The following is a 27,843-nucleotide window of genomic DNA, read 5'->3' on the forward strand; positions in this document are numbered from 1 at the left end:
ATACTGGGTTGAAAGTGAAAAGAAAATGGCAATTTACATTGACGAAACCAAACAAAAGAAAACATTGGTTCTGACAGTAGTTTTGACCACAGTTATGTAGGTTGTCCTGCTCGCTACTTTAGCCTTGTGCCATGCATATATAAACAATACTGGGTTGACTCGAAGAAAAGTTTTGAGAAAATCAAGTTTGTACTCGAGCATGGCTTTGAGTATTACGTGTCAAGTCTTTTCCCATGCTATGTAAATCATTTCATAAACGGTACGAAAGCCTGTCTCAACAAACCTGGCGGTTTTACGCTTCCAGTAAACCGCTATTGCATCCCTCATGATACGCATTTCGAATCGTCCCACGAAATTAGTGAATATTTACAAAGAATCAACCCCAATTAAAATAAGGTCAGATCAGCAAGAAAGTTGTACTAGGACTTTTGTTTTGGAAATGCGAGGAAACGCCCCGGAATGCTGTTTTAGTCCACCCAGATCAAACCCCGAGACTTTTGACACAAGTCCACAAAACAACCGGAACAATCACATTATCATTTCCACCCGTGAGCACAGCCTCCGTCAAGCTCGCCATAGAGCCGCAGACCGCTGCCCCACGTAGTGACCTGACCCAGCCATGTAGATGGTCCTGGACCAGCCAGCGCCACGTACATGGCCAGATGCCGAGGGTGCATTCGTCCCTGAGGCCCTCGCCAGTGATCGACCAGCCCCCGATGCGCAGCCACAGGCCTGCAGCAGCCAGACCTAGAAATACGGCGACCGTAAAGGCAAGACTACCCTCTAGGGACTTGCCGCCACCCCAGACCCATTTCCGGTGTCCCCATCGTCTCCCTATCAGGGATGCTGCAGCGTCGCCAAGTCCGACACAAACCACACCAGATACCATACTGACGTCTCGTGTTGGCAACTCCCAACCTGATATAAGGGGACTCTGGTGACGCTCATCATAGGCGGCGTCATCAGTCCCCAGAGCTGCCAGCGACAGCCACAATGGGATAGAACAGCCGATCAGCAAAAAGATGGGGGAGATGACCACTGGGCCTCTGAGGTCTCTTCCATCGACATATGGCGTTAAAAACCATGCGATTGGTTTCGAAAGTGGTGGAAGCTGGCTCGACCGGATGAGATCAAGGAGTAGAAAGATGGCAAGAACAAGGGCAAGGGCGAGCGCGACATATGACGGATCAACATATGTAGCGGGGAGGAACATCCCAACCATCATGAAGTGGAAGACCTTGCGCCGCGTATCCACCTCATAGATGGGCGTCAACTTGAAGACCACCCCCAAACCGACAACGATGGTCACCAACCAGTAGGCACTGAGTAGGAGACGGGTATTGGCCTCGCCAAGAACAGCATGTCGTAGATGCTCAACCCAGCCCAGCCGACAAAACGCCGACGAGCATTGCTCACTGGCATCTTCCTGCCAGCGAGGTGGCAGACAGATCCATCGTTCTAGGTTTGCCTTAACCACCTGAAGCCTGAACCATGGCAGGTCACCAAAGAGATAACCCAGAGCCCAGCCAATGGGCTCCTCTCCCTGAAGAGCATACTTGCCCACATATGCACGAACACCGCCTAGTATGATGCCGATTATACAAATGTACATCCAGATGGCGTACGCCCATTTCCTCGCCGTGGCCTGCGCGTATGTAAGTGAAAAGAAGGCGCGGATGCTCGACGATGCCGATCTCTTCCGTCGGCCGGATGGCGTATGTGTCTTGGACCTAGGACCCGGGCCAGTAAGTGTTGGCAAAGTATGGCGCCTGGGTTTGAGCCTGTTGGTGGATAGGATTGGAAAGGTTTCCGCATGACCATCCGACTGGTCCAAACGCATGCTGTCATCTTCTTGGTCTGGAGAAACAGTAAAGCTCTTGAGGAGACTGAAAGGAGCTTCATGGCTCCCGTCCACATTCATATCGCCTCCTGCAATATCTGACGAGTACCGAACTTCGTGATTGCCTGTATCTGATAAGGCGCAATATTCATCATCGCTGTAGTCTGCACCAAATAGCTCATACCTGAAGCCGCGAACGGTGACGAGGTTGAAGAGGTGGCGTAACAACGTGGACGCTTGCCTCACGTTGGATCCACTAGTATGAGATGGTCTCTTAAAGCGCCACTTGGGAACACGCGCAAGAGTGATTCCCCATCTGATTACATGCCCACACAGCACAAGGAGAGCCAGTCCGCCGCCCCAGATAAGGGTCGTCAAGATGACCATCTGTGGAGAGGCCGAGAACAGCAAAATGTTCACCAAAACTACCGACAATAGCTGCAGTTCAGCTGGTAGCAGACTCGTAGTCGTCAACTGCTGAAGCAACATGCAAAGGTTTTGGTGCAGTGGGTACAACAGGACTGCTGTTTCCGTGATTGAGACGGTCCCAAGCCGTCCAAGGTCCCATTCTTGTGCCACCAGTCCGCTAGCAATCAGCGGAATAGTGGACAAAAGCCAATGCGCAGGATCGCAAAGCTCCCCGCTTATCGTAAGGGGGACTAAAGCTCTAGGCAGCGATGCTATGCTCAGAATGAGATTTGGCAGAATGATGACCTGGTTGTTAGGTGATAAAAGGAGCGCAACATATATTGGTATCGTTGGCGGATAAAAAAGAGGCCCTGGGTCAAAAGAGGTCGGTATAGACAGCGGGAACTGCCTCGAAGGAGTGCCTTGTGTGTAGGCCCATAGCGCGACTCGAAAAGGGTAAACGGCAACCAGTAAGGCAGCGAGTAGACCCTGTATGGTTAGTTCTACTCCACATGTTAGAATGAGACTCACAAGTTACAAAACAGTCCAGGGAGGATCGCCATCAGAGGAGCATACCTTTTCTCCACGCGTGCACTACAGGCTTGACGTCGCGATTCGAGTAGAGAATGGCACCCAAAGAGAACAAGATTAGAGCTTCCGCAGCCCGTCGGATGATCTCCTTTTTGCGCCTCGTCTTCTCTGCTTTCGCACGCCTGTCGCGAACAGATGCATCCTGTCTCGGGCCTGGCGGAGCTTTACGGCCCTCCTCCTCCAACAGGTCCGGGGGGAGCAATGGGGTGGAGGCCCCAGACAACGGCTCATTGCGCCCACGCAGCCCTTTGTGTTGTCTCGTCCGGGGTGCCGGCAGTCCTTTGAGAAAGTGCTCATCGTCGGCGTCCGTACCGCTGTCGCTCGTCGGCGTCGACTCCTTGAGGAAGGGAGAACTCAGGGTGGAGAGTGGATGTAGCCGAGAGGATCTAGCGGCACCGCGCGAAGGCGAGGAGCTACCGGTGCTGCTCCTGCAGCTCTGCGGGGCGAGCTTGTCGGAAGGCTGAAGCAGCTCGAAGTTTTGTCGGTGATATGGGTGAGGCGACCGGGCGAAGTAGCGCAATTGCCCGCCGTCTTGATTGTCATCCTCGTGACCATCAGCGGCGGGGACGTGAGGCGCTGCGAGCAAAGGTGGAGGTATTTCATCTTTGTCGGACATGGCGCAAGTTTAGCGACGATAAATGGAAACGGTCGACAGGTCGACTTGGCTCAGTAGGGTGGCATGGACGAAGACTTTGCGGCTCAAATGATGGGCGTCAATACAAGTCGATCTTGCAGCGTGAGAAAAAGCGGCGATCGACGTCAACTGATCACCAGGGGACCAGGATTCGATTTTAGGAGATCGGGGTCGAATATGTTCGGGAACGTGCGGACAGTCAGAGTCGGGTGCTGCAATTGTGTCGTGTCTGTTGGAATGTGTGAACACGTCTAGAAAGTGGGCAACATTTGGTTGGTGGTATGTTTTGATTGACGGTTGGAATCACATGAAGGTTGGCTTGGCGGCTTTTGATCCTACCATACATATAGCGTGCGAGATTAGTCGCAATAGACAGGACTCCACTGCCTCTGAGGAGGTAACTGACATGATGGGATACTTCGGGTGGGATCCTATTTAAAGCTACACTGCGTCATAGTGGACCATAAGGGCCTAGCAAGTGAACTGAATTACCTATGTACATACAACACGCGACGGACCAAAGAGGCAAGAGTTCAGAGAGCTAGAAGGTTTTTAGCAGTTGATTTCGTAGTAATTTCAAGTCTGGGCTCATCGTAAACACAGTGTACAATTCGTAGAGACGAGATCCGGATGTTATTGACCAATCCTATCAATCAAACTACGCTCATCTGAGCCAACTTCAAACTCACCAAGGGAGTTCGATACAGGATGCAGCCTGTTGAATGAAAGGCGTTGCTGGATGCATCTGACTAAGGTAAGTTAGGAAAGGTACCTACCTACCTAGGTATAGGTGAGGTAGGTAGGTAGGGAGGGTACCTGCTGCAGGATCTGCCTGCTTAATGTACTGCCTGCCCAAGCTACCATAGGCTTCAGGGTAAGATGCGTGCCCAGTACCTACTATGTGACAAACAGTTGCCTCACACTGTATACCTAGGCACCCAGCGAACAAAGTGCCTCGGGTAAGGTAGGTACCCGGGCAGGTAGCTTAAACTGACTAGCATCTTCACAGCCTTACAGCTGAATGGTAAACTTGGACTACCAGTACTGGTATGTGCCTAGGATATTCTTCGCACTTTGCACATACCGTACAATCGCTGCTTCAGCCAATTTTGCCAATCAGGATTATCACGGTTATCTCATGTGGTGTTTACTCGCCAGTGCTTGCTCTAGAGCCTAGTTCTAGAAGACCAATTGTGGTTCTCATATTATCAAAGCGCTCGCTACGCGACTCCATGGCTCAAACTCTCATTTCATTTCGTGGTAATCGAGAACCAAATTTGGGGATCCGCAGCCTCCTTTTTGATCAACAGAAGCGATTATCGTGTGAATGCAGAGGCAGGCCTGAGTTCCGTTTTGACTTTCCAACTTTCCTATGAGACTTTTTGGGATAGGTTCACTCTGGCTGCGTGGGGAGATGAATTGAATAAAACTTAGATAGGTGCCGGGCCCCAATAGTGGAGGCGAATAAAATGAAAACGATCGTCCCTTTTTAATGAAGCCCATGATTTGGTGGTTTGTCGACTCATGAAAGAAGATTAACGCAGCCTCTCGCCGTTACGGAATTCGCGGCTGTTCCTTTTAGCCATAGCATCCAATTCAATGACTGGGAATCCCTCGGTCTGGAAGGAATTGTCAGTGCTACCTAGGTAGTTGCTACGTCTAAGTACCTAGCTGCGTGATGTGGGTGCACACTGCTAGACAGGGATTCGCTGGAATTCAACCACATGCAATTGATTTCGTTTATCAGCCAGCATGTTAATATGCTGCTGGTACGGGTAGGGAGAAACAGATTTGATCCGAAAGGTGACGTGCGTGTCGCTATCGTTTGCTCCCGCATTCCCGATCATCACAATGCTACTGTATATTTCGCTGTGAAACAATATAAATTAGTACGTGTCGGAGAAAATCAAAAACTTGCAGATAATGCATCGGCAATTGATCGACTCTTCATGGAGTGCTTGCTGCCTGCCGCATTCATGGTTTATTTTGTCTTGCATCGTCGTCGGCACTCGGCCGTGGTTGGATGGACCATCAATTGGCTGCATCAGCTCCAGAAGGCTTGCTAAACAAGGTTTCCTTTTTTTTCTTCTCTTCTAGACATATTAGCACTGTCGTATAAGCGGCCCCTGCGACGCCGCTCCCCTTCACGGAAGGAAACCGAGAACAGACCAAAAAAATCAAGGTTTTCAAGCGAACACGATTTGGTTTGGTTGGTATCCTGTCATGCAATAACTGCTTGGCTGTGCTGTAAGATTAAGCTAGCTAAAAGAAGTTGTGTTTTTCAAAAGTTCATCCATGTCATCCGAACTTTGTGGTCGCCAGAAGGGCACGGATCAAGTCTCCAAGTACGAGGTGGTTGGTAAGCAGTTACTCCTTAAACTGCTGGGTGATTGAGTGATACGAATGACCTGAAACTATCTCGAGGTTGTGCTCTGCTCAGAGCCCACTTCAATGACCACTCACTCAAACCGCAGCATAATTAATTGCGTTGTGTATCAACATGGTGTGTTTTCTTCGGTTCACGAACAACAATGACGTGAGCGTTAGATAGCCTTAACAGCATGCCACACCTATTACTTTTTCACAGCTTAATTACCAATTGTTGGTGCGCCAATGTGAACCTCGTTTAGTCGTCCATGGGACGGTGCAATATACTAGATACAAATACGTCACTATTATATGCAGCAATTGGGCCACCACAGCTGTAGAGCAAGGAAAACGATTGTTATTATTACACGATCTTCTCTATAGGTCGGCACCCTTGTAGCAAGACCAAAATTTTGTGTACTTTGGTAACCTGGAGCAGACTTTTCGGAGGCGATGCAGATCCCGGCAGACACGAGGCGGCTCAGCTGTTTGTAGTTCCGTTGAGAAAAATCCAATGGGGACAAAGAGGCCCGAAATGCGTCGTCAATTCGGCTACCGCGGAAGCTCTGCTCCCAGCCTCTGGTATGAAGGACTTGGCACTGACGACGCACAGAAGGTGGGGAGCTAAAGACTCTCAAAAACGAGGGGGCCTGATCCTTGCAATCCCAGAATCCAGCCGCCGGGTCCCACCTGTTCCCACTCTGGATCCTTGTCAATTGAGGTCATGGACGCGAAAGAAGAGAGGAAGAAGAAGGACCTGATAAAGATGAGGCCCAAGGTTAAACCTACCGATAGACGGCGGAAAAGAATAACAGAGGAAAGATGACAGACAAATCCTAACTTTAACTACGGACATCTCTCCATAGCCTGTTCATTCAAGCTGGCAAGATCGCCACTGTCTCAACCTTGAAAGTCAGCTCTGCAGCCAAGCTGAGAACCTTGCATATCGCACTGCATCGAGCTTGCAGCTACTCCGCATCAACGACGGACGGCGAAAACCACTTGATTGCTGAGTACTGCCGTGTGCCGGAAACACTCGCCACCCTTCTCGCCTTTAAACGTGAGGCAACGTCAGCCACTAAAAGTTACACTTGCCCTCACGACATTCTAAGCCCTTGTGTTTCGTCTTAACGTTCATCGAGCTAGTTTAGACGGAGGCCAACGCGGTTCGCTAGTCTCAGCACCAAGGGAAATCCAAGACGAGAATAGTGAAAGGGGAGAAAGCGCCTGTTAATATCGGATCGCTCACTCCAATTCGCCTCCCCCCAAGCCCGACGGCGAGGGAACCCAACGTTCACGCCAACGCCGTGTTGCAATTACCCGCTATCTTAGTCAAAGCAAACGTTTTTCCTTCCAAGGCATACTTGTTTGCCCAGCCCCATCTCGCGCCCGGCCTTTTGAGTTTGAGACGACTGCAGCTGTCACCTGCAGCCTGATAGAAATAGACGAGCCTTCGTCTGATCTGCTTCAGGGTACCCTTCCTCAACTCCACCCTCCACATTCCAGGCGTTCGTCTCTCAGCACATTTTATAACGCCATCCCACCTCCTCCGCCTTCACAATGGATGCATCACAGCTTGAGGCTGGTTTGCCCACCGCAAACCAGGAAAAACGGTCCCTAGCGGCAGCCTACTCGCCCAAGACAGCCCATAACGAGCCACAGCCCCAGCATCGCAGGAAGATGCAGTCTTCAAGGCGTGTTATTCTCGCCATACTGGCCTTGGTACTCGTCACTCTGGGAGTGGCATCGGCAGTACCAGCACGGTCATGGGGTCACGGGCCTTGCGACGCTCAGGAAGTTGAGGGCGTTCACGTTCAGCCCGAAGGAGGCAATGAGGAGTCAGGCAGCTTTCCGTGCCTGTTGAACGCCGTATCGAGCGAGGCTCTGCACGATGTTCTGCACCGGTACTTTCCCAATCGTTTCAAGGATGGCATCTATGAGTCCGATAAGAATGCCATGGAGGCTGTCCACCGCGAAGACGCCTCTCTTGCAACATCCTTGGTGAAGATCGCCAAGCGTCAAGGTGGTGGCGGCAACAACACCACCTCTGCCGCGCCGACGACCCCGCAGCCGCCGCCTTCGACCACCAGACCAGCTCCCACGACTCCTACCACCACTTCAGCTGAGACTACCCCGACAAGCCAACCACCTACGACCGGGCCTGCTCCTACCACTCCCTCGACACGGCAAACCACTCCCAGTACGTCATCATCAACCACGTCGGCTGGGCCGACGACTAGCCAGGGTATGCTGATCTCAGTATCGCATTCGCTGTCACTCTCCTCTTATCCTAGGCTGAACAAGCCCGTAGTCAAGTGGCTACCTGAATATCTTTTTGAGATAGTAATAAGAAACTAACATTATACTCTGCCTAGGCACAACCGCACCTACAAGCACGTCTTCTACCACGCGTGTGCGGTCCTCGAGGCCTGTAACATCCACCTTCACGTCGACTGCCTCTAATGGTGGACTGGTCATTGTTACCCAGACCTCCTTTGTAGACGCCGACCCGGGCGAGCCTACTGGCACCAACCCCGGTGGGAGCTTGCAGACCAACGCGGCGGTGCCGCGCGCTCGCAACATTGCTGTAGAGGCTTTCGCCGGTGTCTTGCTGGGCGGTTTGATTCTCGTATAAACATGAATTCAAAAATCTAAGTCACATGGGCGGAGCAAACCGAGCATATTTTGTTGTTTCCTATTTCACACATTTCACTATTTCTGATTTGCATAGCATACTTGGCCGGCGCGGGTTTTATTCAGAGCAAAACGGACTCTAGACATTCATTTAGCATTCCCGGCGCATTTGGCTTTTTGGGGGGTTCACAATGGGCGTTTGGATATCGTCATCAGGATAGAATGATATTTGGTACATAGGCGGGTATTTGCTGGGATTAGCAATAATCAGTAAAACATAACGAACATAGAAACAACTATTCGCAAACTTTGCTGTCGCAGTTGAGGCTCGTCTCAAGTAGCTATGTGGTAAAGTTCATATTGGTCGTATTTTGCAAACTATCATACTAGCCGAACCCACGTTCAGCCGGCTCCAAACTCCAGAATAACGCCGTTTCCAACCGTGTATATGTACAAGTCACAATAGAACAACGAAAAAAGTTAAAAAAAAAAAAAAAAAACAGGGCTCCTGTCTATCCAGGACCAATCTTTGGCATGTCGTGATGTTCGCTGAGTTTCGAGAGATATGTATTGAGCTCCTCGACTCTTTCCTTGTGTGTTTTCAGCAGTTCTGGCTTGGCGGCCGCGGACTGTGCCATTTCGAGAAGCTGTATGTTTCGAACGCAGAGCGGTAGGTCAGCATAAGAGCACATAAGCTCCAAGGGGTGAAAGCGAGATGGGCACACCAGCCAGGACAAGCGGCGGGTGGCTGTCGGACGGTATGTTTTGTACGAACCTTCTTCCTCTTTGCCTCCTCGAAGCGTCGCTCCGTCTCAGTCTTTCGGCGCAACGGCGCGTATTCTTCGTCTTGACGAGCGGGTGCCTGTTCGTCGTCTCCATCCGCTGCGTCGGCGTCCTTGTCGCTGCGCTTGTCGGCCGAAAGCGCCTTGTCCAGCTCGGTCACCTTGTCGGCTGCCTTGCTGCCTTCGGTCTTCTTCTTCTTGTTCTTCTTGACCTTGGCGCCCTTGAGACGTAGGCCTTTGCCGCCTGCTACAGTGTAGTCGTCGTCCCCCATGTTTGGCGTAACATGCGGTTCTGGCGGGGAGGGGAGGTCAACTGTAGAGTTGTGATGTCTGATGGGTGGCACTTTGCTCCGGCAGTTTGATGTCGCGACGAAGCGGCAATGATGCAGCTAGTCTAGTCCGGGTTAGGGTAATCATAGTTGGCAACCGAGAGAAAGGCCCCGCCGACTCGCCAGATGAATGTCACGTGCGATTGACGATTGCCCCACCAAGAAACTTCCATATCTTGACGCGACGCCAGAGAAAATTCTTTATCCTTTCTTCTTCCTCTCTTTCTCTCCTCAGATCAAAAAGTATTCACAGAGACTGCCACGACCGCCACCACGATTTCCTCACGGTGGATTGGTTGCCTGCCCTCGTATGAGGGCACTCTCTGGAGATGGACATTTCCTTGGATATAGGAAGTCTCTTGCCTCGGAACTTTTCAGTTATGGGCATGAGATGCTGTTTGATGAGGAGACATTTCACAACTTGAAAATCTTTGGTAGTTGCTTGCTTTTTGCCTGTGCCACGAATAAAATATATATAAAGTAAGAAAGAAAACTGCGCTACTGCGAAGCGCGAACCATGATATCTGCTGGCTTGGTCTGCATCGGTACTCGGCATCCTTCCCCCGGCGATTCTTCGCGTCGGAGCTTGATCCGGTGGCCATATTGAAGGCTCAGTAGTCGGCGTGTCTCGCCTATGTGAGACCATGTCTTGTCACCAAATGCGGAGAGTGTTGGCTAAGACTGGAGTGGCACTTTCTAACTCGTACCAGGCGCGAAATTCGCTGGAACGCAAATGTAAATGGTCGAAAGTTATTGCTGGAAAGGCCAAGACCCTGTGACGTCCGCACTATCCGCCGTACTCTTGACAACAAGATATTATATTTAGGAATCGCATGAATAAGTGCACACCGAAGAAAGGAGGTAACGCACATTAAATATGGCGCAAATGTTATGCGTCGTATACGAGCTATACGAAAGAGGCAGGTTTTGGGTTTGTTCTGTTGTTGATATTTAGTTCTAAATTAATACCATGCATGGCCTTAGCAGTACATAACTAATTTCTTTTTTTTTATTTCTTTTTACTACTTACTACCTTTGCATGGGGGGAATGGCGCAGTGGTTAAGCGCCATGGCTGTTACTTGAGTAACGTAGGTTCGAATCCTGCTCCCTCCACCTCCTCCCCGCTTACCGTGGCAAGGATAACCCGGCTGGCTATCGACAACAACCACCCGCCTGTGCCGTCGAGCCCACACTTGTTGGGAACTTCGTCTCCATGGCTACAAACGACCGACAGCTCCGCTGTTTGGACACAGGCCCCTCTCGATGAAGAGCCGTCAACTGCCGTCAGACGAATCCTCCGTGCGCCTGAAGGCACGGGGTCGCGTCAGTGAACAAACCTGTAAGCAGGACCGGGCACGAACCCGGTCAGGCTCGATTCGCTTCTATGCCCTTGTTTTCCGCTGTGTAAATAGAGAAAATAGAAAGCGCGCCGAGATACCCCTCGGGAGGTTGCTAACGGCCGGCTAATGAGCCGGGCCGAGCCCGGCGTTAAATAATACTACTACTACTACTACTACTACCTTTGCATTTTCATTGTCTTCCACGCATAGTGATTTTATAGCTAAAAATTAAGTCTACATCTGACTTTCTTACATTCATTATGCTGTCCTTTCCTTCAATAACCTCACTCTTTTTACTTCATTCTTTAGCATCTGCACACACTGAAAGGTTTGTCATCGTTAAAAGTCTCGCCGATCAGGCAGGTGCTCACTTGGACCTAGCTGGGAAACAATCTTATGCCATCTACGAACTATGCACTCGACAACATCTTTTACCGAGACTCGTCCCGTATAATTACCATATGCGGCTGATAAACGGCCACGTCAAATGCGAGGATGAAGACAATTGCGACTTTATTGGGTATGCATTTGATATAACGATCTTATGGGGACTTCCCCCTACAACCATTCAGGCATCGAAACAAAGACCTTGGATTCCCAATCATTATTATGATAAGGAAGTCAAAAGCTACGTAAAATTACCTATTCTGAACCGACACGAGTGGGCTGGTCCGACCAGGGAACTAAGCTGGCAGCAAATTTATGACATCGGTATGTGTATAGTCCTATAACCAGCGTTATCTCCAGCCAACACCCGATGCTTTCATGATTTATACGTAGTAATACTTCTGGCTAATATTTACTTTCCTCGAATTGTTGTAGGAGAGGAATGGCGCACAGAGCACAGAGTTTATTTTGGGGTGCTCAACAACTGCCAAAATTTTGCCTACTATTTATACGACAAAATTAAGAAATAATAATGTTTTGTGCTGGGCGGGCGTGTCTTGGGGCAGGCGGGATCGCGTTGTTTGCTGTTTTCTTGTCTTTTAACCAGCTCCTTGCTCTTATATAGACAGGTACCAAGATTCTACTGCAGCATAGTCTCGATTCTGATAGAGGGGCATGTTGACACAGGATCTATGGGGCAGATGCCCAGACGGACAGCCTCCCTGATTAATTGGGAGCTCCAAGTACAAGACAGAGCAACTCGCCGTCTCCTCACCTTATCACTTGAGCGCTGACCACCCATCTACAAGGCCGTGAACATGTCAGCTTATACTGAAATATATTGACTGCAGGACTGCGGCGTAAAACCTTGGCACGAGATATAAACCGATAAGCATACGAGTATAAGAGACGCGATATTGTTCAAAAGAGGTGCATTGCGGGTTTTGTTGACTGCTCGACTACGCTGGCACCACGTACAGCAGTCATTTCACCATGAAGCCCTCCACTCCAGTCCTTCTCCTCCTGCCATTTGCTGGCCTTGTCCAGGGCTGCGTCCGCGTCCACGCCTATCTGAGCAACACCCCCATCGGCAACGACATCATGAGCATCGAGCTCTGGGACGATGACAACTTTTACCAGAAATGCGGCACCTGCTCGTGGGCCTTTGCCAGCGACCAGAGCCGCTGCCGCAAGGAGTGCGGTAAGTTCACCGTCGAGGTTTGGAACAACGGCCGGTCGGCCTGGGTCCGCAACAACGGCAACAACGGGCTCGTGTACACGATGCGGCGGACGAATAGCGATTTGGAGGACTATTGCTGCCTCTTTACCGACAACGGCTGCCGCGGGCGCTGCAGCAACTGGGAGTCCTGCCACAAGAGCCAGCACGACAATTGCAACAGATACGCCTGCAATCTATGCGACGGTCTGCGGTACTGCGGCGTCCGAGACCGGCTGCTTGTCGCTTCGGAGGATAACTCAACGGCAATCGAAGAATGATTGGAAAATGTTTCGTCTATCGTCTCGTGGTTTACGACTTGAAGTAGTGCTAAAGTCGGGGAGCCGGTGACAACCTAGGAATTCGCATCCAGTTGGTCACCTGTACCCTGCAGTCTAGCTACACCTGGAAGTATTAGCTTCTCCTTGTGATTACGTTATGTTATATACGCGTTCAGTCAGTGTATGTGGCTGGGAGAGTTGGATGGACAGTGGGCTTGTTTTTGTTCTATACTGCATTCCTGGTGCTGCTAGGATTGATTAGGTGCCTACCTAGGTAGCTAAGACACCTATCGATCCTGTCAAACCTTGTCAAACCTGAAAATACAGCAAAACTCTCCAATCTGTCGTCAGTGAGAATGCAGCCAATGTTGAGATGCCAAGCTATTTGACAGACGAGATCTAAACCGCCCCCCCCCCCCCCCCCCCAAAAAAAAAAAAAAAAAAAAAAAAATAACCAAAAAAAAACCCCAACATGGCGGGCTCTGTCCCTGCACCCCTATACCCGTCCCTACTAGCCTGAGCTGGAGTCTGGGTGCTTCGACCTGGTCATGGCATGATACCCCGATGGGGATTTGCGCAACGAAGATGTAACCAATAGGAGTGCTTCTGTTTAGTATTTCCTGCTAGACTGCCTAGACTGTATTCTAGCTCTTCCGCGCTCCCGCGGCATGTAGGTATGTGATAAACTATCCGCTGACAAGCTAACCTAGTCTGCCTCAAAAGAGGGGACCAGCTGTTTCAGTTGACGACGGATGCGCAAAAGACGCGATTGCGCATTTTGGTTTCCTCTCGCCTTACTGGACTTTGGCATTCTCCAGGTCTTCCGTCCTGCTTCTGTGCTGATCGCGGACGAACTCTTCTATTTGGATGTCATGAGTAGGCCTTTCTGGAGGGCCAGGGATTTGCTCGGGAGCCGGGTCGGGCTTTTTGACCTCCTTCTCGCCTCCGAGTAGCTTGCTAACTGCTGGTATGTATTGCGCCACTTTGTTTTTGGGTACAGATGACGACGCATCAGCTATCGGAATAGAAAGAGCAAAAAAAAAAGGTCATGGAGCACACGGAATATACCTTTTTCTACAACCGGGTTCGCAGGGGCACTGGGAGATTTCTTCAATTCACTCGGGGACTTTAGTGCATCTTTGGCTGCCTGGTCGAGCTGAAGCTTGTAGTTTGTGTTCCGACCCAGGTTTTGTTCGGCGGCTTCATGTTGGAGGTTTGGTTCGTTGGTCGGCATGGTGTGTTTGATAAAACAAAGCGCTTGATTATATACGATGGGATGGGGGGTTTCGAGCAATAGTCACAAGAAGAATAGCAACTATCACGGATATTTAAACCAGACAAACCGTTGTCGGCTTTAGACTAGAAAGCGTCATATACTCATGGCTTTTTGCACAATTATGCGTCTAATACCCGCCAAATTTCTTGGTATCTCGAAGCAGGCCATGTCACTGTTTGTACTCGCCTGTGCCTACCAGCTGATAACATCCAGCTGATGACGTCATGCCAGCTCGACAAGACGCCTCAGTCAGCCCTGACTCTGGGCGACGCGTATTTGTGCCGATAACCGAAATAATCGACTGTGGTTGGGGGACCTGCTTCGTTTCGTAAAAGCACGAATAGCTTGGGTAATTTGAGATTTCGAATATGTTGGAATGAATTGTTGGTGTAAACACATGGCTCTAAATATTCCATCCCGAAAGCGCAAATGATATTCGCAATAATTTGAGGAAATAAGCACCAGTGAACAAATGCCGACCGAGATCGGAAGACTGGGGCATCGCCTTGTCGTTTATGCAAGACAGATCTCAAGTGGCAAGGGTAACAGAACGGGAAGGCGGTGGGAAATCGCATTCTACCTTTCTCGTTGCGTTCCTTCCTCCAGATAGACGATGACAAAACAGTGGCAAGACAAGGGTATTAAACTGATCAAAATAGATTTGCTCTTTTTCTGACATTTGTCTATAGTATCGACTTGTTCTCTACAAAATTTCAAAAAGAGAACAAAGGGGGGAAAAAGCAACAAAAAATGGGAGACTCGGGGCAACTACACCAAGATCAGGTGGACCAGCCTTCAACTGCTCCGATCCCCATCACGATCGTGACAGGGTTCCTCGGGTCGGGCAAAACGACCCTGATCCTGAACCTCGTCCCGCAGCTTCGCAAGACCAACCCGGAGTACAAGCTCGCCCTTCTCAAGAACGAGTTTGGCGACCTGGCCGTGGACTCGCAGCTGGCGTCGTCGGGCGCCGTGGCCGGCGTCCAGGAGCTGCTCAACGGCTGCATCTGCTGCAACATGGTCGGCCAGCTGAGCGACGCCCTGTCTGAGCTGCGCGCCTCGGTCCGCCCGCACCGCATCGTCATCGAGACGTCCGGCTCCGCCTTTCCCGCCACCCTGGCCCTCGAGGTGAACCGCCTGGCCCGCGAGACGCGCGGCGCCTACGTGCTTGACGGCGTCGTCAGCGTCGTCGACGTTGAGAACTGGAAGGGGTACGAGGACACGAGCTATACGGCCAAGATCCAGGCTCGCTACACGGACCTCGTCGTCTTCAACAAGTCAGAGCTCTGCAGCGAGCGTCGCTTCGACGAGTGTCTGGACCGCCTTGGTGATCTCGATGTCGACGTCGCATGGGTCAAGAGCGACAAGGGGTGGGTTTCCATGGACTTGGTATTTGGTGTCGACGGCGGGCTGGCGCAGAGCTTGACCGAGGATATGGCCCGGAGTCATGGGCACGGGCACGATCATGGTGGGGATGGCCACGAGCATGATCATCAGTCCGAGGTTGAGGTCCTTAGTATTGCGCTCAAGAGCGCAGGATCCAGTCCATCCGTAAACCCCGAGAGTCTGCAGAAACTGCTCACGGCTGCACCAAAGGATGAAGTCTACCGCATCAAGGCTGTGATGTCGGCCTCGTCTGCGTCTCCTGTGTGGCGCGGCTCTGATGCGGATGCGGCCCCGGAAGCCCCGAGTGGGACGGCGGACAAGCCACAGAGGTACATCCTCAACTGGGCTTTTGGCAGGTGGACATTTACTCCCGTAACGGAGGGCACATCCGAGCACGAGTCCAGCAGCGGCGTTGCGCTGCGTATGACCATGATTCTAGCCCGTTATGAGAGCACCAAGTGGAAGAAGAAGCTCGAGGCGGGAGGATTTATAGAACTAGAGGGAGAAGATAATGGGGAGCTCACAATCACAAAGATCGCATAGACGAATCATGTAGAGATGGAGAGATGGAGAGATGGAGAGAAGGTGAGATGAAGCTACGAACGAGCATTGATGATTGATTGCATGAAATTATAAATGGCTGGACAAAGGAAAATTATATAGAACGGTAAAACGAATGCCACTTTCCTTCCCGTTACAATTACAAAAAAAAAAATACACATGTGCAATACATCAATCATGCCGGTTTCAGAAGGGGCGGTCGGTGTAGGTAGGGGTGTATCAGAAGAAAGCAGGCTCTGGTGACCTGAAGAAGCGAACCAGCGGCTGATCCGATCTCAGCGTCCTATCCTCCTCCCTGCGACGAAGCTTACTAAGGATTGGGGAGATGGGCGAGGGCTCAAGAGCAGGCACTTGGTCTTGGTCCTCTGATCCGCTGCTGCACTCGTCGACGTCGGGTAATTGTCTATGGATTGCGGCAGCGAGATGCCCCTCGTTACGCTCAGAAGTCTCTTTGGGTTCAAAGTAGTAGTCGAAACCATCCCAGTCATCTGTCCAGTCTTCACGGTTTGTTGCATCTTCATCATGCGCCTCCCTCTGAGCCGCGTCTCGCTGCAACGGATCCAACGCCTCGTTGAACCGAAGTGGGCTAGCTAGCCCAGCCCTACGCATGACGCTAGCGTCGCGACTGGGCAGCGACTTTGCAGCACCGCCACTCTCGCCCGGCGCCCTTGGAAACCCAGGAAAGTCTCCAGGGCGTAAGCCAGGGCTGATGAGCTGGATCTTTCTGGGCGACATGGCGGCCTTGATGCTGATGCCGCGCGCGATGCCCACCCTGGCAGGCGTCGGAGACACCTCCCTGCTGCTGTCTTCTCGCTGCCCCCGCTGCCCGCGCGGCGACGGCTTGGCCGTCCTGCCCAGGCCCTTTCGGCGGGGCGGGGGCGGGCCGAGACTGAACGGCTTCTCTTGCACGTTGTCGCCATCCATGTCGTCCTGCCGCCTCCTGACCCTGCCCCTCTCCTGGTCGCTTTCTGGCGAGGCGTGGGTGTTGTCGCCAAACACGCCGCTCGTCACCGGCAGGTAGCTATTTTCGCACCGCAGGCAGAGCGCTCCGCCGCCCATCATCCCCGGCCTGCGGCAGAGTCTGCAGATCTGTTCGCCATTGGTCGTGCAGGCGATCTGCGTCTGGTTTGATGGCCTGGGTGGGGCGGCGGCAGGCATGACGTGTCCTGGGAAAGGAGGTGCTGACCTGGGACCGCTGTTTACCGTGTTCCAGCGAGTGGGCGTCAATGCGTCCGGGTAGACGGACTCGCGATTATACAGCGACAACACCTGCTTGCTGAGCGCCGGGGTTATGGAGGGTATCGAGAGAGACGCAGCCGGGCTGGGCAGCATGCCCGGACAGTCGTAGTAGCTTTTTGCTGTCTCCTGAAAAGACCAAGTCTGCTGTTCGGCATGACCTGGCGTACACTCTGATTCTGGAGGCGATGGTGAGAGTTGCTGACGCATGAGTTGAAACGTGTTTGCAGCAACACTTCCAGGCCATGCCATGACTTCTGGCTGCATCCGATACGTACTTTCCGGAGACACTGGGACAATAGATGAGAAAGCACTATCCGTAGTGCTTCTGGGTGAAGGCGCAGTCTTTGGACGACGGTCTTCGAAATCATTCATAATATTATTGATGCCGACCGTCCTTCCCGCAGCTGAAGCCATAGTACCTCCCGAAGATTCCGTCGAGACGGATCTCCTCTGGGCAGGCGGACTCAGCGTCAGGCTCTCTGCATGAGGCAGAGCCGGGTCACCTCTCAGAATCCAAGTCGCCACCCTCCTTTCCGCTCCTGAATCCTGACTCTGCACCTGAATGTTGTGCGCCTGGATCCCTGAGAAAATTGCATAACATTCCTCGTCTGATGGTATGTCGGTGACTGGGTGCGTCGGCCGATCGGGCGTGTGGACGGGGACAAACTCCATAGGCTTTGACGTCTGGCGACTGCTGTTGCTCCTTTCCCGACGGCCGCTGGATGCAGACCTGATGCTCTTGTTGCCGCTCTTGCTCTTGCTCCTGCTGCTGCTGCGTCCGATGCCGACGCCGGCTCTGCCGTAAAACCCCCTCGGTTTGCTTTTGATCTCCATGACCGCTCGCTGTGCGCAGTGTGAAGAGGACGTGAAGAAGAGCAGTGGGAGGTCGATTCGTATCTCGCCGTCATGGTGTGGCAGGCGTGCACAACCTCTTTGGGTTCGGGAACAAACGTGATGGCGTAGCTTGCACAAAGACCGGAATGTGAGCTCGTCCATGTGGACGGCAGATCTATCATTTTGTCTGTAATTCGGGTGATGGTAAAGTAGCTGAAAAAAGTGACGTTCCTTTGTTCTCCCCGTGTGGCTGAGCTCGGAAAAGATCGAGTTTTTGTCCTAGGGGGGTCGACAAGAAGCAATCAATCATGGAACTGCGGCTGCGCAAGGGGGGTGGCTACTGGCATTCGAAATGAGCCACATCAGGTGCAAGCAATGCGGAATTCCATAGCACAAGAGATTCCTATCTTTCGGAATGCGATCATGGTTGACGTCCTCCCTTGACTTGGCAAGCGAAGAAATGTCTTAGACTTGAGCGGCGAGTGATAGAAAACGCACCCAAAGCGTTATCACTAGCTCAAGATGTGAGACAGGATTCAATCAATTACATGCCTGGGCCCAGGTATTATCCTCTTCAAGGAAATAACTATTACAGACTGGTCGTGACTGTCAAATTATTGGAAAGTACCATCAGAGTTGGCGGCAATTCATGACAAAGTACCTCAACGTCCGACAGGTATTGCACGCTAGCCTCCTCACTTTCACATATACCTTCCTCGGGGATAGGAAGCGTCGTAAACAAGACGGCCGTGTCCTCGCTCTGCTGCCTCATCAGCTCATTGATGATCAGGTGCTGCGCACGGCTTGGCAGGTCGTTGAATGAGAGTTTGAGCGTCGCCTGGCTTCCTTGTTGCGATTCGCTTCCTCCGCCCGCGCCGTCGTTCTGATTACTACCAGAACGGCTCCTGCCGCCCTGGTCTTTTTGCTGAGCTGCGAGTAGCTCCGGTATGTCGATTTTCACATCCTCCGTTGCACACCCTCCTGTTGCTGCCAAGGTTGCGTTAAATTGACCAGCTGACTCGCTTTCAGGAGAAGCAAAACCTAGGCTGGGTCCAGCTGCGCCTTCGCCATCGATGATCTTGGTTTCCGGTACCAAAGAGCTTACGAATCGATTGGACGAGTTTGCTCTCGAAAATCCGGGACGCCGGACCGGCCCCGCTTCTGGCTTGAGGGTTTGAGATCCTGGCGTGGGCGACCTGGCTCGTGATGGTGGTTGGGTTACTGCCAGGGTCTCTTCTCGTGATATCGAACGATTTCGTCCTTCGTATGATTTGGTAGTCGCCAGACCGCCGCTCGAATGAGACAAATGATCAGCGGGCACGGCTCCATATGACCGCGCTGACGCGGATGCCCGCAGAAGTGGTTGGCGCTCAATTGCTAATATGCGCTGCGTTGCCGGGCCGTTGGAGCGCAAGCTTCCGTAACTACTCCTTTGCAACCTATCGTTGGCGAGCGAAATCCTCGATCTAGGCGACCCCATAATCCCAGATATGTTTCCATCGTTGTCAGGCTCATTGAAATCTGCGTCGACCTCATCGTCCGAGCTGCTGCTTTCGCTGCCAGAATCGTTGCGTGTTCTGGACCTAGAACGGAAAATTTTGCGGGGAAGATTTTGCGCATGGATTCCCAAATTAAAACCCATCTGAGAGAGAAGAGATACGGTAGGTCTCCGGCGAGACATTCCCGACACATATGAAACGGTCGACCGTCTTCTAGGAACCTCCGACCCGGACTCGTCGTCTTGGTTGTCAACGTCTGAGCCTTGGTGCTGGGAGAGTCGAATAGCTTTCAACTCAGCCCACCAGTCAGACTCCAAGGTTCTGTTGAGCATGTTCTCTATTTGCGGATCCTTGAAATCTCCGTGGACGATGCCCTGGTAAGTGTGCAAATCATCGGAATCCAGCGAGAATGCGTGCACGTCGGCATCGATTCTTAGCTTCTCGAGCAATGTAGACACCCTTTGCTTCTCCTCTTCGACTTCGGATGCATACTCGACAAACACCATAACTCGCAGTTGGAAGACGCGCCTCCAAGTTTGACAGGTACGTAAAATGTAACCAAGCTGTAAAATTAGTGTATCTGTGAGGAACATGATCCCGAGTGAGTAAGCCAAACTGTTGTCGCCAGATAGTGAAGAAGGACAACCAAAATACGCCTCAACTATCACTTACATGTGTCAAAGTTGCTGGTGATGACGCTTTTACCGTCAGCATGCACTCGGGCAGACATCTGAATTGGCCAAAGGTCAATGTATTTCTTGGAGTTCTTGCCATCACGTCGCGGCGTCTCCAGGCGATCAAAGCCTTTGGCAACAGCAACATTGAGCCTGTGCTTGAAGGCAAGGTCCTCCAAAATGGTCAGGTAACTGGTGACCGACATGTTGCCTTCCCTCTTGATTACATCAGTGGGCAAGTCTCCGTCCAGAAGCCTCGCAGAGGTGTCGCGCCGCCGTCGCATAGTTGGGCGTACCTCGTCCTCGGACGAATCATCCATTACTAGATTGCTAGGTGCAGACGCAGCTCGGGGAAGCTCCGGGACACCCAGTAAGCCACCCTTCGCCTGCAGCTTCCGGAGCTCGTCCGTATTGAAGAAACCAATCACAGCGATATTGGGGCGCATGCCACCGAGTCCTGCGGAGAGAATAAGGTTCCTGATACCCCACGTTATGGTGGGCGACATGTTGAGCTGCACGAAAGCCTTGATGCGGGAATACTCCGAGATGTACTTTGTCCAGGCCGACTGCTGTAGCTTAGCCTCTTGAACGCCAGTCTCAAAATCGTCCGTGACAATGACATGCCCAAGTATGTAGAGAGAGCCTTTCTTCATCGAGTTACAAAATTGGACTAGGCGTGTTTGCCGCCGAGGGTCGCCGACGAGAAGTATGATTTGTGGGCGCCAGAACTTGATGTGTTCAGGTCGTAGCCGAAGAAGATACTTTCTAACCTGATGGTAGATGAGGTTCTGAGACACGTCACCCCAATGCTTTGGAGGAGACAAATAGTGGATCAGCAGGAAAAGGAACACGAGTACAATGACAGCCATGGTCGCATATGTCTCGTCGATGAAAAACATTGCAAAGGCCGACAAGATGCTACCAGCGAATGCAGTATGCCAACTGAAGAACTTGAATGCAGGACGAAAGTTGGGTGCTGAGCCAATCTTGAGTAAGAAGCAGGCCAAGTTCATGGTGAAGAAAGTCAACTGTACATCATGTTTGTTAGCTTGGATTCCCAAAATTGATACGGTGGTGTCATGGCTTTGGAGATCATACCTGGTATCCCATAGATATAAAAGTTGCAATTTGATCCAGATCAGCAAACAACGACAGCTGTGCAATCACGTAGGTCAGGAAAATGGCAAGTACAGGCTCATCACCCTTCTTGGTTCCTAGTCCAAACGGAGACAAGCCGGGGACCAGCTTGTCTCGCGCCAATGCCTGAAGGAGTTTTGCAGAGCCTATCAGACCCATAAGCGCGGAGAAAAATGTCGTAGCGCATTCCCCGGCAAGAATGAGAGGAGCAGACAAGGTAGTGTCCTGTAGGATATTGGCATCTCGGAGAAGGGACGGCTGAGTGATTGCAGAGGCCATGGAGAGGATAACCAGAAGATATACCACAAATGTCGACAGCATAGCCCAGAGGGTTCCCTTCGGAATGGCCTTGCTAGGATTGCGCAGGTCACCTGACATGGAAGCTCCGGCAAAGATGCCAGAAGTTGCCGGGAAAAGAATTCCAAATAGCTCGCGGAAAGTTGAGAGCCCCTGAAACTGGCTGTCGCTCCCAGTATCAGGCAAAAGGTTCGTTTTCAACGTGGCCATGCTCAGTCCCGTGAATTCGATCCCAAGGCTCGGGTTGCTGAAGGGACGCAAAAACAGAGCCGATAAGGGAATGCTGAAGGTGGACACCAAAAGGATGGCAAGCAGAGCGTTGCTTGCCTTGGCAAACATGCCACTCCCGGCAAGACACATGGCCGTACATCCTAACAGAGCAGCGGTCTCCAGCATGTATATGCCCCAAAACCCATGAGGTATCTGGTCGGCAAAGTAAAGTTCCAGGCAGTTGATGAGACCAACTACATTGAGAGCGGTGTTGAGTACCTGCGACAGGTAGAACAAAATGCCAATAGAACCGCCGAATTCGGGGCCTAACGACCTGGAGATGAGATAGTATGCTCCTCCTCCCTTTACCTCGCCATTAGAGGCAACAGCAGAGAGCGAGAGGGCGGTCACGAGATCGATGAGATATGAGACCACAAGAAGCCCTAGTTCAAGAGTAGCGGTCTAAGTTAGCAACACAGTGCTCTTACTAGCCTTGCGACGTGAAGGAAAAGAAAATATATATCAAACCCACCTAGCATCCCCAAAACACCAATGTGACCGAGGATCGAACCGAACCGCAGAAACATAAGAATACTGACAATGTTAAGGCAAACCGGGATGTAGACGCCATTGGCTACACCCAGTTTGCCCGACTTTTGCGAGTTGTCGGAAGCCATGATCGCTTGCTTGTTGCTTGACTTGACCGACGTGTTTTCACTGCATTTCCTTTTGTTGGCTGCTTGGGTTTGCTTGAATGCTCTGTGCCGAAAAAAAAACAAAAACAAACAAAGGCTTGTCCTGACTACTTGAATCTCAAGAGACTGCCTGCCGGTAGGTGGTGTAAGAGAAGGGAGGCGAGAGATAGTCTTTTCTCGTTGCTTATCAAGACTGGCTGAATTCTAGCTGCTGTAAAAAGCAGCAGCAGTGGTGTCACCCGTTGCACAAGTCCCAGACACTGGGACTGTTTGCACGCGTGCACTACTGCTCAGCGTTTAATTGAGGCTGACCGTGACTTGATTGGAACCAAGTTCGTTATCACAGATCAACTGTGTTTAACTAAGCCTGGCTGGCCCAATCTATCTTAGACGGGTGCGAAAAACTGCCTACCTATACTTTAACTAGAACTATGGAGAAATTCATTCGAAGGTGCTCGTCGAAAGCCGAACTTGTTCTACCAGCAGAGAGAAAAAAAAAAAAATGCCCATGTGTCAGATCGCACAGTAGGACAGGGATTGAGGATTGATTGAGTACGACGCTTTCTTGGCGATCTGCAAATTACAACACCAAGACGACCTACGTCACACACAGCCCAGGTGACGGTGAGGGGTCCCATTGTTGACGGAAAGAACCCCCCACGCTGCCATGCGAGATGACCATCTTGAACTACCTAGAATAGAGGTTGAGGTACTACTACCATATAGGTCGAAATGTGTTTGTTATATTCAACAAATCTCACGAAATAATCTTCCAAAGGAAAGAAAAACACGATTCGCTAAACCACTTTAGACCCGCCCCGGATCTGACATCCTTAGTGCATCTGGTCATGCAGACTTCAATATTTGACTCCGCGACTAAAGAAGCACTTTGAGGCGTGGTTTAGAATAAATGATGGGTTCACTGATCGCGGCACTGCAGCCGAGGAGCAAGTTGCGGGGCTCCCGCACGTTGTTGGTCTCGACCCTCCCTGTATGCATTGCTGGTATTTCCACCGTGGTGATGCAATAGAATAAAAACTGTTATCGCCTTCAAGTCAATCAATGGAAGCTGTCTGCAACAGATTTGCAACTATGTAAGGTATTGTCATGAGTTTGCAAACCCTTCTTCAGGTCGCGTGTTCATTCATGCCTTGATAATTCGTTGTGTTCCCACAAACAAATTGTCTCCGTAACCGCTTCGTTTGCTATCTGCTTGCCCGCCCCCAGTCTAGCCCAAACAAGACAATTAATTGAATAAGGTGCCTGTACCTTGCCTCGCCCTACTCAACAACAATTTATTAGCATGGACCGTCCAGTAAGACCCCTGCCCTGGCACCCCTCGCCTACCTTACCTTACTTTCGTACGTTGCCTTACCGTGCCGCCAACGCCCGGCATCTCCTAAAGCTTTCCTCAAAGTGTCAAATGACAATTAATTTGTCCTCACCGGCAAGGTACTGAACGCCACTTTCGGGGACCAGTTCTTAAGCTCTATATATAATTTCTAAAACTACGAGGGTCTCAACACGGCAAGTGAGTTGTAGGTTTTCTTTTTCGTTTCTTGGCCACACCTTGGCGTTGCACTTTGGGAAAAAGACCAATCAATGTGTCCGATCCACCTGCCTGGATCCGACCCAAAAACCAACCCAAAAACCGGCAGCCACCCTTCGGACACACACTTCAACCCAACTTTCCTCACGCAAATAGCTTGCCTTGTCCTGCCATACCATTCAACATTAGCTGACACAGGTTCGCTACTTGACATCTTCTCACCCCAGGAATTTCCGAGTTAACCACCACCTGCTCTCGATACAGTTACTGGCAACAAACCACAAGACTACCATCACCGACGACGCTCGACCTTCCCCGTCACCGACTCGTTAGAACCTGTTCCCATTGGGATCAGAAAACTTAACCCAAAGCTCTTCCTACTGAATCGAAGTCATTCACCATGAGCGAAGCTCCTCAGGCCCGTCGGGTAGGGTCTGTAGACGACCACAGCGTCTACGATGATGCAAAGACGTACTATACATCCGAGGAGCGGCACAACAACTCGAGGAGCGGTCCTAGGCAGAGGACGTACTCGCAGGTATGATTGCCAGCCAAGAACGTATACCACATACCATTTTACTGCCTAGAATGTTTCTAAAAACACCCTCTTCTGTAAACAGAACAGCTTGCTTGGTCAGATGGAGCGATTGGGCCTGAAGGAACCATTCCGGAGAGGCAGTCATGGTAGGCCGTACATCCAGCTAGCTGGCTCGACCTTCACTTGACACTGACCGCACACTCAGACGAGTCCAACCACAATAGACGTTTCCTCATCCAGGTCGACCCCACCCTTGAAAGCCTGAAATCCCAAGAGGATACCGATGGGAATATGCAAATCACCATCGAGGACAACGGGCCCAAGGTATGACGTCTCAGGCCGCTTCTCGGAACTTGTGCCCCGCCATGGACCCACCAAGCGCTAATAACAACGAATTCCAGGTTCTTACGCTTCGCACTGCAGGGTCCAACGGCCACAACAGATTTGACATTCGTGGCACTTACATGCTTTCGAACCTCCTCCAAGAGCTGACGCTGGCACAAGAATATGGACGCAAACAAGTCATTCTTGATGAGGCACGTCTGAACGAAAACCCGGTCAATCGTCTGTCCAGATTGATTCGGGACCACTTCTGGGATGCTCTTACTCGTCGCATCGATGCATCTAGCATTGAGGTAGCAGCCAAGGATCCCAAAGACTGGACCGACGACCCTCGGCCCCGCATTTACGTGCCAAAGGGGGCACCTGAGCAGCTTGAGTACTACAAAAAGTTGGCTGCGGATAAGCCCGATATACGCCTGGATGTCGTTGAGCTTCCCGAGACTATTACTCCCGAGTATGTCGTCGGCATCAACAAAGCCCCGGGTCTTCTTGCCGTGGACATGGAAGAGACTGTGGACCCCAAGACCGGGGAGAGGGTCATGAGCGGTCGTCCATTCGTCGTTCCTGGCGGTCGCTTCAACGAGCTGTACGGCTGGGACAGCTACATGGAGTCTCTCGGTCTCCTTGTTAACGACAAGGTCTACCTGGCCAAGTCCATGGTCTTGAACTTCTGCTTCTGTATCAAGCACTATGGAAAAATCTTGAACGCCACTAGGTCTTACTACCTTTGCCGATCCCAGCCGCCATTCCTCACTGACATGGCTCTGCGCGTCTACGACAAGATTCGACACGAGCCTGACGCAACCGAGTTTCTTCGGACCGCCATCCTTGCTGCAATCAAGGAGTACCACAGTGTTTGGGTGGCCGAGCCCCGCTTGGACCCAGTCACTGGCCTCTCACGATATAGGCCCGAGGGAACCGGCGTGCCGCCGGAGACCGAAGCTGACCACTTCTTGCACATCTTGGAGCCTTACTACAAGAAACACAACATGACCTTCAAGGAGTTTGTCGAAGCGTACAACTTTGGTCGCATCCGAGAACCGGAGCTGGACAAGTACTTCCTGCACGACCGGGCCGTGCGAGAGTCTGGCCACGATACTTCATACCGTCTGGAGGGTGTATGTGCAGACCTTGCGACCGTTGATCTCAACACCTTGCTGTTCAAGTACGAAACAGACATTGCGCGTACCATTCGCAACGTGTTTGGAGACAAGCTCGTCATCCCAGCCGAGTACTGCGTCGGTTCCCTCCAGCCAGGTCAGGTTGAGACGTCGGCAATTTGGGACCGACGATCTAAGCGGAGAAAGCTCGCCATTGACAAGTATCTGTGGAACGAGGAGGCGGGTATGTACTTCGACTATGACACTGCCAAGCGCCAGCAGTGCAACTACGAGAGCTGCACGACCTTTTGGGCGCTGTGGGCTGGCGTTGCAAGCCCCAAGCAAGCGGCTATTATGGTCACGCGGGCACTCCCCAAGTTCGAGGCATACGGAGGTTTGCTTTCAGGCACAGAGGAATCAAGGGGCCAGATAGGACTGGATCGCCCAAACCGTCAATGGGACTACCCCTATGGCTGGGCGCCACAGCAGATGCTTGCCTGGACGGGCCTGTATCGCTACAGCTTCACCGAGGAGGCTGAAAGGCTGGCATACAAGTGGCTTTTCATGATCACCAAAGCCTTTAGCGACTTCAACGGCGTCGTGGTAGAGAAGTATGACGTAACGCGCCCTGTGGACCCGCACCGCGTCGATGCGGAGTATGGAAACCAGGGTCTTGGGTTCAAGGGAGTTGCGAAGGAAGGGTAAGTCGTAGACCGTCCCAACTGAAAAGAGAATCCCACTGACACTCAAAAAACAAATAGATTCGGCTGGGTCAACGCCAGTTACATCTACGGACTTCAGATCATCAATGCCCACATGCGCCGCGCGTTGGGGACCCTCACGCCGTACGACACCTTCATCAAGGCACTTGAGGATAATCGTAACCGCGCTCTGTCAGAGATGGTCTGAATTGAGCTCAAAAGGCAAGATTCCAAGACGCTCAAGTAAGAGACATAACGCCACTGGACATCGTCCTATATAACGTAGCGTGCTCGCCTCTTACCTCGTGCCGCGGCGTATTGCAGGCGTTGCTACCTCCAAAGATCAGCAAGATGAGAAAAGACATTTCGTGTTATTCTCAAGTCTCGTTCCTGGACCATCATTTCTTAACTTGCATAAGCTCTTATGGTAGTGGTTACTTGCATTTATAGAGGCTATAGTAGTGACAGGAGATGGAACAGGGGTTTGTGTATAGATTCGCTACTCTATAGGGCCCCACTTCGATAGAGAGGTTAATAGAAGGTTTCTTGGTCCGAAAAAAAGTTAGCAGGCTAGATGCATTGTCGATTGTAGTTCAGGTAATGCTTCTGCTAAGTTAATAAAGTTGAAAGGATCGTGAGAAGCCAAAAGACCTGTATGGGTAGTTGAAAGATAGGAGGAGGGGTAGCGGTGGGAGTTGGTTATAAAAGTGGAGCTCAACGTTTGGTTGCCCCGGCAGTCGCGGAGCCAAGCCTAACCTTGCGGAATCCAAGGAGGCACAGACCAGGCCCTGCAAATTGACAACGGCCCCAAAGCAACGCAACGAGTAGGAGGCAGCCAGTGGAGGGACAATTTCCAGCGTTTCGAAAGGGCGGTCTTGTCCCATTTCCTTTCTCCCTGCAAACTTAGACTTGTCCCGCTCGAAAACTGGCGATAATTTGCTCTTTGCTTCCGTCAACAGTATTGCCGAGTACTTCACATCCTTTAATCACACTTG

At 51.5% G+C, this 27,843-nt stretch overlaps 11 protein-coding genes and 1 pseudogene across 12 annotated transcripts; 7 read left to right on the forward strand and 5 right to left on the reverse strand.

The window, feature by feature from the left end:
• Window positions 1-27: 27 nt before the first annotated feature.
• On the reverse strand, window positions 28-3,863 carry MGG_09479 (uncharacterized protein). Its single transcript, XM_003712222.1, has 2 exons — window positions 2,825-3,863; window positions 28-2,751 (listed from the first exon to the last, which is right to left on the reverse strand). Exons 1-2 carry the CDS (start codon window positions 3,453-3,455, stop codon window positions 482-484), a joined length of 2,901 nt encoding a protein of 966 aa, XP_003712270.1. The 5' UTR covers window positions 3,456-3,863; the 3' UTR covers window positions 28-481.
• Window positions 3,864-5,768: 1,905 nt separating this feature from the next.
• Window positions 5,769-6,971, forward strand: MGG_09478 (uncharacterized protein; the record flags this gene model as incomplete). Its single annotated transcript, XM_003712223.1, has 3 exons — window positions 5,769-5,832; window positions 6,225-6,456; window positions 6,707-6,971. 3 exons carry the CDS (start codon window positions 5,769-5,771, stop codon window positions 6,969-6,971), a joined length of 561 nt encoding a protein of 186 aa, XP_003712271.1.
• Window positions 6,972-7,400: 429 nt separating this feature from the next.
• MGG_09477 (uncharacterized protein) lies at window positions 7,401-8,475 on the forward strand (the record flags this gene model as incomplete). Its single annotated transcript, XM_003712224.1, has 2 exons — window positions 7,401-8,040; window positions 8,216-8,475. The coding sequence occupies 2 exons, from the start codon at window positions 7,401-7,403 to the stop codon at window positions 8,473-8,475; spliced, it is 900 nt and encodes a 299-aa protein (XP_003712272.1).
• Window positions 8,476-8,801: 326 nt separating this feature from the next.
• MGG_09476 (uncharacterized protein) lies at window positions 8,802-9,666 on the reverse strand. Its single transcript, XM_003712225.1, has 2 exons — window positions 9,250-9,666; window positions 8,802-9,121 (listed from the first exon to the last, which is right to left on the reverse strand). Exons 1-2 carry the CDS (start codon window positions 9,526-9,528, stop codon window positions 8,987-8,989), a joined length of 414 nt encoding a protein of 137 aa, XP_003712273.1. The 5' UTR covers window positions 9,529-9,666; the 3' UTR covers window positions 8,802-8,986.
• Window positions 9,667-10,627: 961 nt separating this feature from the next.
• MGG_20143 lies at window positions 10,628-10,699 on the forward strand (annotated as a pseudogene). The gene has a single exon. The product of its transcript is annotated as a tRNA-OTHER (tRNA).
• A 436-nt stretch (window positions 10,700-11,135) lies between these two features.
• MGG_16804 (uncharacterized protein) lies at window positions 11,136-11,973 on the forward strand. Its single transcript, XM_003712226.1, has 2 exons — window positions 11,136-11,637; window positions 11,749-11,973. The coding sequence occupies exons 1-2, from the start codon at window positions 11,187-11,189 to the stop codon at window positions 11,841-11,843; spliced, it is 546 nt and encodes a 181-aa protein (XP_003712274.1). The 5' UTR covers window positions 11,136-11,186; the 3' UTR covers window positions 11,844-11,973.
• Window positions 11,974-12,306: 333 nt separating this feature from the next.
• On the forward strand, window positions 12,307-12,810 carry MGG_09474 (uncharacterized protein; the record flags this gene model as incomplete). The annotated part of the gene is made up of 1 exon (XM_003712227.1): window positions 12,307-12,810. The coding sequence occupies one exon, from the start codon at window positions 12,307-12,309 to the stop codon at window positions 12,808-12,810; it is 504 nt and encodes a 167-aa protein (XP_003712275.1).
• Window positions 12,811-13,279: 469 nt separating this feature from the next.
• Window positions 13,280-14,250, reverse strand: MGG_09473 (uncharacterized protein). Its single transcript, XM_003712228.1, has 2 exons — window positions 13,879-14,250; window positions 13,280-13,792 (listed from the first exon to the last, which is right to left on the reverse strand). Exons 1-2 carry the CDS (start codon window positions 14,042-14,044, stop codon window positions 13,605-13,607), a joined length of 354 nt encoding a protein of 117 aa, XP_003712276.1. The 5' UTR covers window positions 14,045-14,250; the 3' UTR covers window positions 13,280-13,604.
• A 344-nt stretch (window positions 14,251-14,594) lies between these two features.
• On the forward strand, window positions 14,595-16,288 carry MGG_12989 (CobW domain-containing protein). Its single transcript, XM_003712229.1, has one exon. It carries the CDS (start codon window positions 14,837-14,839, stop codon window positions 16,013-16,015), a length of 1,179 nt encoding a protein of 392 aa, XP_003712277.1. The 5' UTR covers window positions 14,595-14,836; the 3' UTR covers window positions 16,016-16,288.
• Window positions 16,253-18,106, reverse strand: MGG_16805 (uncharacterized protein; the record flags this gene model as incomplete). Its single annotated transcript, XM_003712230.1, has 1 exon — window positions 16,253-18,106. The coding sequence occupies one exon, from the start codon at window positions 18,104-18,106 to the stop codon at window positions 16,253-16,255; it is 1,854 nt and encodes a 617-aa protein (XP_003712278.1).
• A 589-nt stretch (window positions 18,107-18,695) lies between these two features.
• On the reverse strand, window positions 18,696-22,600 carry MGG_16806 (uncharacterized protein; the record flags this gene model as incomplete). The annotated part of the gene is made up of 4 exons (XM_003712231.1): window positions 18,696-20,185; window positions 20,278-21,307; window positions 21,378-22,366; window positions 22,456-22,600. The coding sequence occupies 4 exons, from the start codon at window positions 22,598-22,600 to the stop codon at window positions 18,696-18,698; spliced, it is 3,654 nt and encodes a 1,217-aa protein (XP_003712279.1).
• A 1,086-nt stretch (window positions 22,601-23,686) lies between these two features.
• MGG_09471 (neutral trehalase) lies at window positions 23,687-27,569 on the forward strand. The gene is made up of 6 exons (XM_003712232.1): window positions 23,687-24,365; window positions 24,432-24,705; window positions 24,788-24,851; window positions 24,911-25,029; window positions 25,107-26,848; window positions 26,909-27,569. Exons 2-6 carry the CDS (start codon window positions 24,568-24,570, stop codon window positions 27,054-27,056), a joined length of 2,211 nt encoding a protein of 736 aa, XP_003712280.1. The 5' UTR covers window positions 23,687-24,365; window positions 24,432-24,567; the 3' UTR covers window positions 27,057-27,569.
• Window positions 27,570-27,843: the final 274 nt, after the last annotated feature.

This window comes from Pyricularia oryzae, chromosome 3 (assembly GCF_000002495.2).
Source record: "Pyricularia oryzae 70-15 chromosome 3, whole genome shotgun sequence".
NCBI classification, from domain to species: Eukaryota; Fungi; Ascomycota; class Sordariomycetes; order Magnaporthales; family Pyriculariaceae; genus Pyricularia; species Pyricularia oryzae.